Below are 17,130 nucleotides of genomic sequence, written 5' to 3'. Positions count from 1 at the left end.
TTTGTTTCTCTTTCTGTTATATTAGACCAGAATCGTTTTGTCTATTTTTTTTTATTTTTTTTTTAAACAAAACTATTATTAACTTGAATAGCTGTGATCTGAATTTTTAGAGATCAGTTTGTACATTTAACCACATTCATAACATTTATATTTGTAAAAGGATGTTTGTAAAAATCCTGACACAGGCCTATTATTTTTATGGCAGGCACGGAGGTATATCACAGAATCAATAGGACACCGATACGCAGAGGGTGTCATACTGGACATGGATGCTATGTGTACAGAGACTGACAAGAGGACACCAATTGTCTGCCTTCTGTCTATGGGTTCAGACCCCACTGAGAATATAGAGAGGTTGGCAAAAACAAAGGTATATCACCATACCAGTCAAATAAAATAAGATTTTTTATGGAATTATATATTATATTTATGGCAATAATTTACTAGTGCAAGAATGTATGTATCACTCATATATAAAATTTTTATTTTCTCTGCATGTCATAGAAAGCAATACATTAAATACGTTAACTTAAATATCCCCAAGGGTTTCATTTACAAAGTCAAATTTGTGCTTCGACCACATAACTGTATCATGAAGCACCATTAACACATGGCCAATGATTTGCATATTGTAATATTGCATATTTCTAGTATCAATTAATTTTATCCTATGTCCTTTGTCATGTAATTGACAAATTCAGAGGATTATTCAGAGGATTCTCTACAAGGTCTTTTGTGGCAAATTAGGATTTTGATTAAAACCATTTAAAATCTGTAATGAAAATTAATGAATAAGATTTGTGATGAAGGTGTGAGCCCTGCAATTATTTATTTCTTAGTTTGTGTAGATTCTTTCTGAGTGAAGAGCTTTTTATGGTAAGGGGATCAAAGTAGTTTTTTGAACTGTGGTAAAATACAGATAGAGCACATACAGTATATTCTTTTAAAATCTCTGTCTGGCTGTTTCTTATTAGGCTATCCCACAATAAATAAATAGTAATAACTTATATAACTCACTTTAAACCTATTAAAACTGCATTATGATCTTATAGTTTAATAAGTTTATTTTTCTAAATATTACACTTCAAATCAACAAGATATTTTACTTACAATTTAATTTTAGTCATTTTAAATGTATATTCATATTAAAATACACTAAATGGCCAAAAGTTTATGGACATCTGATCATCATACCCATATGTGGGCCTTCCCCCAATCTGTTCCCACAACGATGGAAGCACACAGTCGTGTTGGATGTCTTAAGATGCTGTAGCATGAAAATGTCCCTTCACTGGAATTAAGGGGCCAAGCCCAAACAAGTCCCAGGATGACAGTGCCCCATGCACAAAGCCGGGTCTATATATATATATATATATATATATATATATATATATATATATAAAATGTGCTGTGCACTGAGGAGATTTGTGACAGTCGCATGTTTGGGTGGGTCTTCCTCTATGGCTGGAGTCTGCCCTCCAAAGTGCCCCTCCTCCCTCCTGTGGCTAAATATTGTAGAGGTTACTCTAACTGTACTGTGCCCTGTGTTTTCTTACTGTACTGTGCACTGTTTGCTGCTGAGCCTGCTCCATGAAATGAAGCACTGGACTTGAATTTGAGTTTACCTCCCATTAGCTCTCATTCTCTCTTTTTTTTTCTCTCTCTAATTTGGTCACCTGTCAATTACCACCCACTAGCCACAACAGCTACAAACTGGGGAGAGTGAAGACTAACACATGCTTCCTCTGAGACAGCCACATCATTTTAGTGTTTATTGGGTGGATTGTGATGGATGTCAAAGGAATTTGACATATGTGCAACCACAGCTCTTGGGGGACAGAGAGCAAATTAAAATTGTTGAAATGTTTTTAAAGTACTATTAAAAAATTAACAAAAGTATTTTTAAGTTTAAATATGTGTCACGTATTGGCAGGTGAAGACAAAGGCAAAGGCTTTTATTGAGAGGCAGGCAGACAAATCCAGAACAAATATCAAAAACGTCATAAACAGGCACAGTGTCAAGCGATCAGCAAACAGGCAAAAGTAGGCAAAACCAGAATCATAAATGCGAAGACAATAAATAGGATTAAAAACCATGCATAAAGAATAGAACTTTGTTGTAGTGGGAGGCTGTGGCTCAGGCGGTAGAGTGGGTTGTTCACTAATCATAGGGTTAGCAGTTTGATTCCCGGTCCACATGACTCCATATCCCAAAGTGCCCTTGGGCAAGACCTCAAGTTGCTCATGATGGCAAGCTAGCGCCTTGCATTTTTTAACCACTAAGGTTAAAAAAGCACTATATAATTGCAGACCATTTACCTTGTTTACCTAATATTACTTTGTTGTTGACTACTGGCGGCAAAACACAGAAACAATAGTTCATGATGTAACAATAAAACCCGAGAGCATAACTACTCAAACTAATCAAAGGGGGAAACAGAAAATTGTATGGACAATGATGAAACATTAGGGAAACAACCAATCACAACACACGGGTGGAGACAGAACAGAAACCAAGAGAAAACACATGTGGCAAAGAAAACAATGACATGACAACCCAGAATGGACTCAGCACAAAGGGGAATTCTGTGACAATGTGCATAAAAAAAACAAATAAACACACACAGTAAGGTGGATGGGATGCATTTATTATTTTTTTAACAGTGAGTCACAGCTAGTCTTGATTTAAATGCTGGAAAAATAGAAGCTCATCAGTTCCAAGACACACAAAACTAAGAAACTGGCTGTCGACAGTCATTAATGAGTGCTTCATTCTTATGTTATGTATTGTAATAAAGCCTGTTGTACGGTCAACTTCAGAATTATTGGCAAAGTTGGGTAAAAATGTTTGTATGCATTTGTATACGAATGCAAAATGCATAAGTAGCTTAGGTTTTTGTGAATAAATGAATGAATGTCTGCTGCTGCAGCACCCAAATTTCTCAAAATTGGTGATCATTAGAGAACATCTATCTACTGATATACCTAACATCTATCTGTCTATCTTTCTGTCGATCGGTCTGTCTATCTACAGTCAGGTCCATAAGTATGATACAGATGAAGCAGATACTAACTACGTTTACATGGACAGCAATCTAATTATTGACCTTACTCTGAGTAAGACAATATTGTGATTAAGGTGTTTACATGAGTCACTTTTAGAATACTCCTTTCAAGTACCCGTTTTACATGTTCTAGAACATAGTTTGATTAACAGCACACGTCATTACTTCACCACGCCACGCCGTTCGATGTTCCCTCCAGAATTTCACCCATGAACATACAGTTCGTCTTCATTATTGTACCGTATACAGTTTTGGGTGTTTTTATTAAAATTTTTTACGAATGCTTCAAGTGTGGTTAATTATTTGTCATGCTATACGTGATAATAGACAACTGCTTGAAGTAATGGGCGGCATCCCAAACCACGTACTTACCTACTATATAGTAGCCGAGATGCATGTATTTCTCCTACTATAGGCTTATAGTAGGTAAGTACGCGGTTTGGGAAGCAGCCGTCCTCTCTTGTTTGCCGTAAAACGGTTGAGCACTGCCGTGTGTGTACGTGTCCTGTTGCAAAATGTGGTGAAAACTCTCACATGACGTTAATAATGTGATTACGGTGTGTACATGTCTGTAATACACCTCGATAATGTGACTAAAACAGGAGTACTCCACATGTGTTAATTCGATTTGTCTTTACTTCGAGTATGACTTTAATCAGATTAAGGTAACTAAAAATTGCTGTTTACATGCTAGTTTCTTAATCAGAGTATTGTCTTAATCGTGTTAATATTGGATTATTGTTGTCCATGTAAACGTACTGACTGACACAATTTTTCTCAAGTTGCCTCTGTACAGCACCACAATTGATTTCAAATGAAGCAATCAAGATGCCATTGAAGTTTAACAGAAATATTGCAGTAAATGTTTAGGAATTACAGCCATTTTTTACATTTTCAAAGGCTCAAAAGTAATTGGACAATTGATTGATAAGCAGTTTTATAGCCTGGTTTGGGCCATATTTCCTTGTTATTTTGTTACAACTTAAGGAGATAAAGGTCTGGAGTTGATTCCAAGTGTTGAATTTGCATTTGGTAGCTCTTCATTGGGAACGCAGTCCAAAGAGGTGTTGATGCAAGTGAAGCAGGCCATCATTAGGCTGAAAAAAAAACAAGCAGACCTATCACAGAGATAACAGAAATGTAAGGAGTGGCCAAATCAACAATTTCGTACATTCTTAAAAAGATTCAAAGTATTGGCAAGCTCAGCAACACCAAAAGGCCTGGAAGACCACAGAAGACAACTAAAGTGGATGATCATAGAATTCTTTCCTTGTTGAAGAAAAACCACTTCACAACATGTAACCAAGTCAAGAACACTCTGGAGGAGGTAGGTGCATCATCCTTAAAGTCTACAATCAAGCCTTCATGAGGATTTACCTCAAGATGCATACTACAGGTAACACTCAAGAACAGAAAAGCCAGATTAGACTTTGCTAGAAAACATCTAAAAAAGCTTGCACAGTTCTGGAACAAGATTTTTTGGACAGATGAAACCAAGATTAACTTGTACCATAATGATGAGAAGAGTATGGAGAAGGAAAAGAAGGGCTCATGATCCAATGTATACCACATCATCTGTCAAACATTGTGGAGGAAGTTTTATGGAATGAGCATGTATGGCGCTCAATAGAACTGTGTCACTGGTGTTTATTGATGATGTGACTGCTGAGAGAAGTAGCAGGATGAATTCTGAAGTGTATAGAGCTATACTATCTGATCAAATTCAGTCAAATGCTGCAAAATTGATAGGATGGCACTTCACAGTACAGATGGATAATGACCCACAAAGTCGGGATGTCACGAGAACCGATGGTCAGACAGTGTTTGATAAAGAAAATATCCCCTTCTCTCTCTTTTTGCCATTTTCAGCCAGAGGAGGATGTCCCCCAGGAGAGTTTTTAATTTGATTTTTTTAATTTTATTTTTACACCTCACCATGGTATCAACTTTGGTATGGAATATCGTGTATTTTTGGTGCTATCGGTACCGACTACTAGATTTTTGGTATCGTAACATCCTAGCACAAAGTACATCAAAAGTAATTCAAGAGCTTCTTAAGGCTAAGAAATGGAATGTTCTTAAATGGGTGAGTCAGTCACCTGACCTCGACCCAATTGAGCATGCTTTTCACTTACTGAAGACAAAACTGAAGGCAGAAAGACCCACAAACAAGCAGCAACTGAAAGCAGCTGCAGTAAATGCCTGCCAAAGCAAAGGAGGTGCTTGACTGACTCAGCATTTGTTGATGTCCATGACTTTCCAGACTTTATTCACTGACTGCAAAGGAGTTGCATCGAAATATTAAAAATAATTCTAATATTTATTATTGTTAATTTGTCCAATTTCTTTTGAGCCTGTGAAAATGGCAGGATTATGTAAAAATGGCTATAATTCATAAATGGTTAATGCAATATTTTTGTTGAATCACTTGAATTAAAGCTGAAAATCTACACTACCATTAAACTTTGATATGAAATCCATTGTCGTGGTGTACAGAGGTGAAATTGCAAAAATTGTGCCACTGTCCAAATACTTATGGAACTGGCTATAGATAGATAGTTTGATTCAATTCAATTTTATTTGTATAGCGCTTTTAACAATAGACATTGTCCACTGCAAGTGACATCCAATGGATGAGAACTCCAATCAGAATTAGGATGGATTGGGCAGGTCTGGAGAATACAATGGGTCAGGATCACTGGTGTCTCAGGAGCATCATGTGTAGCTCGACAGAGAGAGGGAAAGATTATTAGTTATGCTTTTTGTCCCGTAATAGTTAAGGACAATGTACTTTGCATGAGTGCAAGTAGGGACTGTGGCAAGACAAGCTATGGCAGCATAACTAAAAGGGAGAACCAGAAGGTAACACAGACATGTGTTCCCAACAATCTATGCCTGTGAGCCCACTAGATCTTCTCCTTTACCCAAGAAAAAAATATTCAAAAATATATATATATTTTTTGGACAAAACAAATGTTTTCAGCCTAAACTTGAACACTGAAACTGTGTCTGAGTCCCGAACATTAATTAGAAGGCTGTTCTATAACTGTGGGGCTTTGTAAGAGAAATCTCTACCCCCTGCTTTAGCCTTCCCTATTTACTATATAAGTAGGTGTGATGGATCATAAAAGACTCAAAAACTGTGGTACAAGACCATTTAGTGCTTTATACGTCAATAGTTGTATTTTATAATCAATGCGAAATTTTACTGGGAGCCAGTACAGTGTGGATAAGATATGGGTGTTGTGGTCATATTTTCTGGTTCTAGTAAGGACTCTGCAGCTGCATTCTGGACTAACTGGAGCTTGTTTATGTACCTATTAGAACATCTAGGACATCTAGACAGTAAGGCATTACAATAATTCAACCTAGAGGTAACAAAAGCATGAACTATTTTTTCTGCATCGTGTAGTGACATTGTATTTCTTATCCTGGTAATATTATCTAGATGAGCTTCAAATGAAAGACAGGACTCAATAATCACACCAAGTTTTTTTTTTACTGCTACTCACACACTAATTTTCCTTGAACATAATTTTCTTCAAAGCAGTTCAAAGCAGACCAATTACAAGAAAAGAAATTTAGATAATTAAGATCATTTGGATATTCTATTTATTTGCTTGGTTAAGGTGTATATAAGGGTCACTGTTGTTAAAAGACTATTTTTAATACTTAACAACTTTGTTGTTTTTGTAGAGTGTCCTCTGTCAGGCTATTTCCATGGGACAAGGACAGGAAGTTCATGCACAAAGGCTGCTGACCCAGTGCATGTCAGAAGGAGGTTGGTTACTGCTGCAGAATTGCCATCTTGGTCTGGACTTTCTGGATGAACTTCTAGAGTCCCTCACTACTGCAGAGACTGTCCATGACAATTTCAAAGTCTGGGTGACTACAGAAATACACACAAAATTTCCCATCAATTTCCTTCAGTCATCAATCAAATTCACTAATGAGCCTCCTCAAGGTATGTACTTTGTCCAGTTAAAGTATGTTTGTATGTATCACAATGGTCACCATGTTGAGGTTTTCAGTTATTAATGAGTAAGAACACTGTTCTATTCATTTGATAATCATCTAGGGCCCTATTCATATTTGTATTAAGTGTGCATAGGTTTGTATTCAGAGATAGCCATGCATAGTGAGAATTTAATACTGAAATTGTACATATTAGTATTATACAGTCATGTGAAAAAATAAGTACACCCCATGGACATAAGTATTGGACGCGTCAACATTTTTTCAGTAAACTATTTCCGTATGAGGCTATTCACATGAAATTTTCACCAGACATTAGTATTAACTCAGGATATCCATACGTATAAGGAATTCACAACATAAAAGTCCATAAATAAAGTTGTGTAATAAAGTGGAATGACACAGGAAAAAAGTATTAGACACGCTAAGAAAAAGCAGTTCTACAAGGACTAAGTAAGGCAAGGAACCAGCTGAAAGTAATTATACCTCATATCTATGCAAATTAACTAAGGTTGTGGATGCCTATGAGACTAGTAAGGGATTTAAAAAGATCCCCAAATTATTTGAAATACATAATTCCACTGTAAGCAAAATCATCTACAAGTGGTGCAGATTTCAAACAACTGTTTGTCCATGACTGCCCTTACCAGCAAATTCTGCCCATGAGCAGACAGTCTGATGAAAAAAAAGTCTCCAAGAACCCCAAAATTTAATCACTGGATCTGCTAGTAAGTCTTGTAACTGTTGATGTCAAAGTGCATGCTTCTACAATCAGAAAGATTTTAACACAAATTTTAACTGCATGGGAGGTGTGCATGGAAGAAGCCTCTGCAAGACTACAGTTTGCCAATGAATATATAGGCAAAGACCAGGCCTTTTGGAATAATGTGCTCTGGACAGATGAATCAAAGATAGAGTTTTTTGGCCACAGTAACAGCAGACATGTTTGGCGTTGACCAAAGACAGCTTTTCAGGAGAAGCACCTCATACCAACTGTGAAGTGGTAGAAATGTTATGGTTTGGGTTTGCTTCGACTTCCTCAGCAACTGGACAGCTTGCATTCATTGATTCAACTATGAATTCTGCATCATATCAAAGAGTGCTTGAAGACAATGTGTGTAACAATATCAAACACAGGGCTTTTTATTCATTTCATGCTGATAATATGAAACTAGAACAAATAAATAAATATCGAAAGCCCTAATAACAGGGTTTTTTAAAATTATTATTACTGCACAAAATACAACAATTAAATAAATGTTGATACTTCACCGGGTTTTCTGTCTCATTACTGCAATCACACTCTCTCATGCTCTCTCTTTCTCTCTTTCTTTTTTCTTGCTCTCTCTCTCTCTCTCTCTCTCTCTCTCTCTCTCTCTCTCCCCAATAACTGAATATCAATGACTTAAGCCTCCGATTTGCCTCGTGGCCGCATTACACGTACCACCTTGGGTGTGCATAATTTTTCTAATAATTCAACAGCACATCGTCAATTATTCCTCACTTATTTCTGGAAAATCTCAATTTTCTGTCAGTTTGTTTCTTGTTAAATTTGTGTAATATTTCAGTTAACTTGGCAAAGTGATATAGAACTGTAATATGGTCAAGACTTGACTAGATAACTTTAGCTGTGAATTTACTGAAAAATAATTGCACACCTCAGAATGTCTGTCAGAATCAAGAATTCAACAGTGCTTTGGTATACAGTGTCCACCACAAATATTGGCACCCTTGGCACCCAATGAGCAAAGAAGGCTATAAAAAAATGTCTTTGTTGTTTAACCTTTTGATCTTTTGTTAAAAAATCCCCCAAAATACCCTCTCATGGATATCAAACAATTTCAAACAAAACACAGGTTTCTAAAAATAAAATCTTTGTTAAATATTGGTGTGAAAGAAATTATTGGCACCCTTTTAGTCAATACTTTGTGCTACCTCCCTTTACCAAGATAACAGCTCTGAGTCTTCTCCTATAATGCCTGATGAGGTTGGAGAATACATGGCAAGAGATCTAAGACCACTCCTCCATACAGCATCTCTCTAGATCCTTCAAACGCTGGTGGACTCTCCTCTTCCGTTCACCCCACTGGTTTTCTATGGGGTTTCAAGTCAGGGGACTGGGATGGCCATGGCAAGACCTTGATTATATGGCCAGTAAAACAATTTCGTGTTGATTTTGATGCATGTTTGGATCATTGTCTTGCTAGAAGATCCAACCATGGCCCATTTTAAGCTTTCTGGCCTCTGCCATTCAGCTTTTCATTTTATATCTGTGGATATTTGATAGTCCATGATGCCATGTATGCTAACAAAATGTCCAGGTCCTCTGGCAGAAAAACAACCCCAAAACATTAAAGAACCACCACCATATAAAATTGTGGGCATGAGGTACTTTTCCATATGGCTACCTCTCTGTGTGTACCAAAACCACCTCTAGAACCCAATCCCATTTGAAGTTCCAGTAGTGTCTGGTAAACTGAGGATGCTTGAGTTGGATTTTAGATGAGAGTAGAGGTGTTATAGCCTCTTCCCATTTTGTGAAGCTCAACAACCTTTTGCCGCACATCACAACTTGGTCCTTGGTCCTACCCATTGTTATGAATGAGGGAATTTGGCCTATGTGTTACCTCATATTTATACCCCTGTGAAACAGGAAGTCATGGTTAAACAATTTCCTGTTCCTAGTCACCCGTGTACAAAAAAAAATTAAATATCAATGGGACTAAACTTCAAATCTATTTTTCTCATATGAATTCATACAAGTGCCAATAATTGTTGTACATCTATTTTTAACAAAGAGATTTTTTATAAACCTGTGTTGTGCGATTGTTTGATATCCATGAGAGCAGAGTATTTTTGTGAATTTTGTTAACAAAAGGTTAAACAATAAAGACAATTTTTCACAGCCTTCTTTATATGTGTGTGTATATATATATACACATATATATATGTATATATATACACACACACACACACACACACACACACACACACATTAGAGATGCACCTATGTATCGTCTGATGATCGGTATCGGTCAATAAAGGTTATTTTTCCCGCTATCAGCTATCCGCCGATAGTTTAAAAACATACGATGGTCAGGGCCGATTATATCCTGTCATTTAAAAGAGGGCGGGGAAACACATCGATTTCGTGCTGTGTGTAAAGATGATGTCTCTTGTGTGGAATGATGACAAAACTGCAGTTTGCTAGCTCTGTAATCTCTGCACTGCTAAAAAATTTTAGGAAATGGGAAACGTGAGTCCCTGTTGATACCGTTGAATTTAAAGGGCCAGTACACCATAGATTTAAATGAGTGACATAAAAGGTATGTATTGCAAAGAAAAATATTTGTAGAGTACTATATTTCTTATGCAGTTAATATTAATCAGTTAATATCATCAAAAAAGAAAGTTTATATTAGGCCTATACAGTATCTCACAAAAGTGAGTACACGCCCTCACATTTTTGTAAATATTTGATTATATCTTTTCATGTGACAACACTGAAGAAATGACACTTTGCTACAATGTAAAGTGGTGAGTGTACAGCTTGTATAACAGTGTAAATTCACTGTCCCCTCAAAATAACTCAACACACACCCATTAATGTCTAAACCGCTGGCAACAAAAGTGAGTACACACCTAAGTGAAAATGTCCAAACTGGGCCCAAAGTGTCTATTCTGTGTGGCCACCATTATTTTCCAGTACCGCCTTAACCCTCTTGGGCATGGAGTTCACCAGAGCTTCACAGGTTGCCACTGGCGTCCTTTTCCACTCCTCCATGATGACATCACGGAGCTGGTGGATATTAGAGACCTTGTGCTCCTCCACCTTCCGTTTGAGGATGCCCCACAGATGCTCAATAGGATTTAGGTCTGGAGACATGCTTGGCCAGTCCATCACCTTCACTCTCAGCTTCTTCAGTAATTCTTTAATCGTTATCATACTGGAATACTGCCCTGCGGCCCAGTCTCCGAAGGGAGGGGGATCATGTTCTGCTTCAGTATGTCACAGTACATGTTGATTCATTCATAGTTCCCTCAATGACCTGAAGCTCCCCAGTGCCGGCAGCACTCATGCAGCCCCAGACCATGACACTCCCACCACCATGCTTGACTGTAGGCAAGACACATTTGTCTTTGTACTCCTCACCTGGTTGCCGCCACACACGCTTGACACCATCTGAACCAAATAAGTTTATCTTGGTCTCATCAGACCACAGGACATGGTTCCAGTAATCCATGTCCTTAGTCTGCTTGTCTTCAGGCTTTCTTGTGCATCATCTTTAGAAGAGGCTTCCTTCTGGGATAACAGCCATGCAGACCAATTTGATGCAATGTGCGGTGTATGGTCTGAGCACTGACAGGCAGCAATGCTGGCAGCACTCCTACGTCTGTTTCCCAAAGACAACCTCTGGATATGACACTGAGCATATGCACTCAACTACTTTGGTCAACCATGGCAAGGCCTGTTCTGAATGGAACCTGTCCTGTTAAACCTGTATGGTCTTGGCCACTGTGCTGCAGCTCAGTGTCGGGGTCTTGGCAATCTTCTTATAGCCTAGGCCATGTATATGTAGAGCAACAATTCTTTTCTTCAGATCCTCAGAGAGTTCTTTGCCATGAGGTGCCATGTTGAACTTCCAGTGACCAGTATGAGGAAGTGTGAGAGTGATGACACCAAATTTAACACATCTGCTCCCCATTCACACCTGAGACCTTGTAACGCTAACAAGTCACATGACACATTGAGTCACATTGAGTTATTTTGAGGGGACATCAAATTTACACTGTTACACAAGCTGTACACTCACTACTTTACATTGTAGCAAAGTGTCATTTCTTCAGTGTTGTCACATGAAAAGATATAATGAAATATTTACAAAAATATGAGGGGTGTACTAACTTTTGTGAGATACGGTATATTACCAGTTTTATGTCAGTGATGAAGTTGAAATGCTTGTGGTGAGTGAATGTGAAATGCTTTGTGGTGAGTGAATGTGAGACTAACAGGAGGTATTTTAAAATTCAGTCAGTTAATTATGTTAATATGAATTAATAACATTCAGTAAGTTAAGAAATCTTACTTTAATCTTCATAATTTAATTTGTTAATGTTAATTTGAGTAATGTGTTTCCTGTTCATGAAACCAGTTACTGTGAAACAATTTGTTGAAATGGAGAGAATAAAGTTTTTATTTGCATTTTTTTCAGAATTGTGGAATTATTAATTTAAAAGAAGGCATTATAGGCAGAACTATCCGTATCGTCTGATTTCACTCTGAATAATTGGTTATCGGTATCGACTGAGAAATTTAGTATTGGTGCATCTCTAGTTTAAACAATAATTTTTCATGCTTGTTCAATGAACCATAAACAATTATTGCACATGCACTTGTGGAACAATCCTTAAGACACTAAGCTTACAGGCGGTAGTGAGCTACAATAACTTTATGCTGACTCTGAAAAACACCAGAAGAAAAATGCGTGGCATGTGAACATGCCATAGGCCTGCTGCAGGGAGGCATGAGTACTGCAAATGTGGCCAGAGCAATGAACTGCAATGTCTGTAATGTAAGACACCTAAGACAGTGCTACAGGGAAACAGGAAGGACAGCTAATCGTCTTTGCAGTGGAAAATTACATGTAAGCACATGTCCCCTAGACGTGATCGAGAACTTGAAAAAATGCCTTGGTGGAAGAGTGGGGTAACATCTCACAGCAAGAACTGACAAATGGGGTTCAAGTCAGGTGAGTGTGATGGCCCTGTAGAATCTTCCAGGACTTCTTCTGCAACCAAGCCTTGGTGGAATTTGAGGTATGCTTGCCATCATTGTCCTGTTGGAAGGTCCTCACAGATGGCAGGACGTGTTCTCCTAGGATATCCTGATACTTCAATGAATCCATCTTGCCTTCCAGAGTGTAACGGATAGCTGCACAGTGACGCAGTGGCAGAGTCCATTCCATTCCGTGTTGTTTTAATTAACGGAAAGGGGGGGGGAGAGATGAAGAGAAGGGTGTGGTCTTCGGAAGCAATAAAAAGAACAGGTGACTAGAGGAGGAGGAGATGAGCAGGAGGCGGAAATTAGCGATATTCGGAACTGAGAGCCAGGTGGGAATGGCAGAACTGATGGTGTGCGTTTGCCAAGGACCATGCTAATGCTTTACTGTGGATTATAACCTTGTGGATATTGATTCTGGAGGCTGGCGAACACTTCGGGAATATGGTGCCAAGGTGAATCAATGAGCGAAAGGAGCTTTAAGGGTTCGGAGGCACATCACGGGTTTGAGATCCTTTCTTTAATACTTTTGTGGAGAACCAGTATGCTTGGGTCGTTGGATGGTACTGTCTGTAAATAACTCTGAGTGTTAAGCGGAATCTGACTGCCGGTTTCCCATGCTTTCAAGTTCATGAACTCCCGTATGCTTAAATCAATTAATCAATTAAACCATAGAAGTGCTGCTTTTAAAGTGGACAACTTTTTTGTTTTGGTTAAGAATTATTTGGGGGTTGAATGTTTTTTTTTCTGCTTTTTATGTGTGCAAATTTTCTTATATTTATAAGGGCTTGTTTCCTTATGGGTTCGTCTATTAATCCCATGTATGGGAAGTTTTGGTTTTCATTATTTCAGTTTCTATGACTGAAACGATATGTATTTTCTTACGTTTATTGCATAAATAATTATAATCTTATTTTGTAAGAATTGAGTAGCCTACTGATGTTTTTTGTTCTGAGTGATGTCCAAATTATAAGTGACGGTTAATTTGAACTGTCTGGGGCCCAAATACCATAAGTAAGGTAACTCGCTAGAGTGGTGCCAAAACGGGGACTTGAACTGTAAAATTTAGAAAGTGTAGTTGGGGTACTGAGCTTAACAGACTTTTTTTGCATTATTGTTTGACTTGACCATTGTTAATTATTGTGAAATACTGTGTGTGTGTGTGTGTGTGTGTGTGTACTTATAATTTCAGTTTTTCCGGTTGATGTTTACATGAAATGTATATTGAGACTTCAGGAGTCTATGTAACTACTTGCTGCTCTGTATTGTTCCTCTTATTCCCTGGCCATGTCTACCCCTACACTTCCTGTTTCCCTTTTGCCCTCAGTAGATTGGAAACCGTTTCCACCTGACCTTTCTACACCTATACACATACATGCTTTGCCAACCTTAAGTACCCCAAGGCCTGGTCCTAGTCCACATAACCCATCACAAAGCCCATCTCATTCACAGTCTTTGGACATGGAGATTGCATCATCTGCAACAGCATCCTCAGTTGGGGAAAATACAAAGAGGTGCTGTCTACACATGAAGGTGCTTCTGCTGATTCTGTTCAATATGAACTTCCTTTTGTGCTCAAAATTAAACAAATTCACTGAATAAATGGAACAAAGTTTTCGCAACCTGCATATTGTTGTAACTTCCAATAAGGACAAGCAAGACCAGGAAATGGATACTATAATGAAAGCAATTAAAACACTGTTGTCAGAAGAAATAGATGAGATTAAAGTCTCCCTTATGTCTGAGCTGGGGTTTATGGTTGAGCAGATGCAAATTGAGTTGCAGGGCGAGTTACAAAGTACACAGAAATTTTTGGAAGGAAAAATCTTAAAATTGTTAAAAGCCTTGGTGAATGTTAAAGATGCAAAGGTGGATGATGTGAATGGAAAGATGGATGTACTTTCTGCAACTCACCAGAGTGAAATGGAGGAAATACACAAAAAATTCAAGCAACTGACTCTTCCAGCATCACCACTGTTAAAAAAAAAACAAAACCTTCAAGAGTAGAGCTCCCTGTATCCAGTCTTACTTCAATTCCCAAAAGTGATCACATCAAACTAATTTTTCCTACATATGGAAGGCCTGGAGATGATCCTGACCCTTTACTTTATTTATCTAAATGTGAGGATTTCCTTGTCTTACATCCCTTATCCAACAATGACATTCTTGCTACCTTCAGAACAGTTTTCTGTGGCACTGCTCGAGACTGGTGGGAGATGATAGTTACATCTTGGGAGGAATTCAAGACCGCTTTTGTGTCTGCCTTTTTGGCTGAAGACTATGAAGACGAGTTAGCTGAACGTGTCTGAACTAAAAACCAAGGCGACAATGAATCCATTCAAGATTTTGCCTATTTATATAGAGCCCTATGCACACGATGGAATCCTAAACTGACTGAATTAGACATTGTAAAGCTCATTCTGAAACACATAAAACCTTACCTCGCCAGTCAGCTCCGTGGAAGAGTTCTCAATGTGGACGATATTGTACGGCTTGGTTATCAATTTGAGAGAGACCATGACCAACAGCTGGCATATAAATGCAACCTCCAGGAAAGAAAAGTGAACCAAATGCAGAAAGGATTGCATCCGGGTAGTCAACAAGGAGAAAAACTGCCTCTGTGTTGGCACTGCAAAGGTGCCCATTCCCCTGGATCCTGCCCTCAGTATACATCTACTTCCTCTTGTTATTTTCCTTCCCAGGATGCAGGTTTGATGCACGTTTCCAGTGCCAGAGTATTCATATCAGCCCCAGAGCATCACCAAGCCACCGCCATGCTTGATGGTGGACAGAGTGTTCTTTCGTCATTCTTCTTTCTGCAGGCTGTTCCGCTGGTCCATCGTGCCAAAAAGTTTTGTTTCATTGCTCCACAGAACAGAATCCCAAAACTTCTGTGGCTTATTTATATGATTTTGAGCCGACTTTTCTTGTGCTTTCGGGTCAGTAGTGGTATATAGATGTAACTTCTATATAGGAAGCTACATGAGATTTGCATACACGGCAATGTTTCAGTTACACATGATTCTGATTTAATGGACTTAAACCCATTTTTCTTGTGTAACACTAGCTCAAGCAAGGAGCAGTATTAAGTCCAGCAGAATTGTCTGATACTTTGATGTAATTGCACGGTTGGTGTCTTGCCCAAGGACACTTTGGCCCACAAGTGTCCTCAGGCAAGACACTGAACCCCAAGTTGCCCCAAATGGCAAGCTGTGTGTGTGAATGGGTAAATGAGAAACAGTGAAAACCACTTTGTAGAACCGCTAAGGTTAAAAGGTGCTATATAAGTGCAGACCATTTACCATGTAAATACAAACATGTCACAGTGTTGAGAATTGTAATCTACAAAATGTCATTTAATGGCAAAATTAAATATAAAAATATGCCACTATTAATTAACATTAATACTGCATCATCCTTTTAAACAGAGTATGTCTTATCATGCATCCTCTCTTCTTTTTCCCCATGTCCATGTCACTACAACAATATCCTGCTCACACATGCTGGTTGTGGCCTACACCCCTCCAAAGCTATAGGTGTCAATCAATCAAATTAAAGTACTGTGATGTGCTGAGAATCAGGCAATGCAGCAGATCCAGCCTGTGGGGTGCACACCATTCCCAGAAAAGCTTTCACCTAATAGCAAACAAAACCCATATACTAGGGTCTCTTGCATTCAGGAGTGTTACTCCTGTATGTGGTGCCCTGTGTCACTTGGACTGCTAAGTTGCAGTCCTCAGTTGACAATTCTTTCCAGAGGACCTATCCTACAGATGCAGGTGATATGGCTCAGGTTGCCAGATCTCTCCATCTATTTGGAACAGCAGATCTGCTTGGTGAGAAAGCTGTGAGTGTGTTCCAAGAACAAGCCAAAGCAGTACTGGAATCCAGAAGCATCTTATTCAGAGGCATTGCTTATCACAAGAACTAAGTTATATACTTAAAGTGAATTATACAGACCCTTCCAAAACTATTGGAATGGCAAGGCCAATACGTTTTTTGTGCTATATTCTAATTAAATTAAATTAAATTTTATTTGTATAGCACTTTTTACAATAGACATTGTCTCAAAGCAGCTTTACAGAAACATATAAACATGACACCATACACCAAAGACATTTGGGTTTGAGATCAAAAGGTGATTTGAGATGAGAGTTCAGAGAGTTCAGCTTTTCTGTGTGTTAAATAACAAAACATACAACTTTTTGTATCAGACACTCAATTTTTAGCTAAAGAAAAGTATAGGAACAGATAAGTCTTGAAGTAAATTAAAGTAAATAACACTTAATATTTGGTTGCATATCCCTTACT

The 17,130-nt window shown here is 38.3% G+C and overlaps 1 protein-coding gene across 2 annotated transcripts in view; it reads left to right on the top strand.

Annotated features, from left to right (window-relative positions):
• dnah5l (dynein, axonemal, heavy chain 5 like) overlaps window positions 1-17,130 on the top strand; it is a 277,853-nt gene that overhangs the window by 241,200 nt on the left and 19,523 nt on the right. For both annotated transcript variants that reach the window (XM_047154071.2, XM_047154066.2), the window contains 2 exons: window positions 206-370; window positions 6,762-7,029. In XM_047154071.2, the coding sequence (XP_047010027.1) occupies window positions 206-370; window positions 6,762-7,029 (433 nt within the window). The remainder of the gene's footprint in view (window positions 1-205; window positions 371-6,761; window positions 7,030-17,130) is intronic.

The sequence above is a fragment of the Ictalurus punctatus genome, chromosome 1 (assembly GCF_001660625.3).
Source record: "Ictalurus punctatus breed USDA103 chromosome 1, Coco_2.0, whole genome shotgun sequence".
NCBI classification, from domain to species: domain Eukaryota; kingdom Metazoa; phylum Chordata; class Actinopteri; order Siluriformes; family Ictaluridae; genus Ictalurus; species Ictalurus punctatus.
This window is presented reverse-complemented; position numbering and strand designations above follow the sequence as displayed.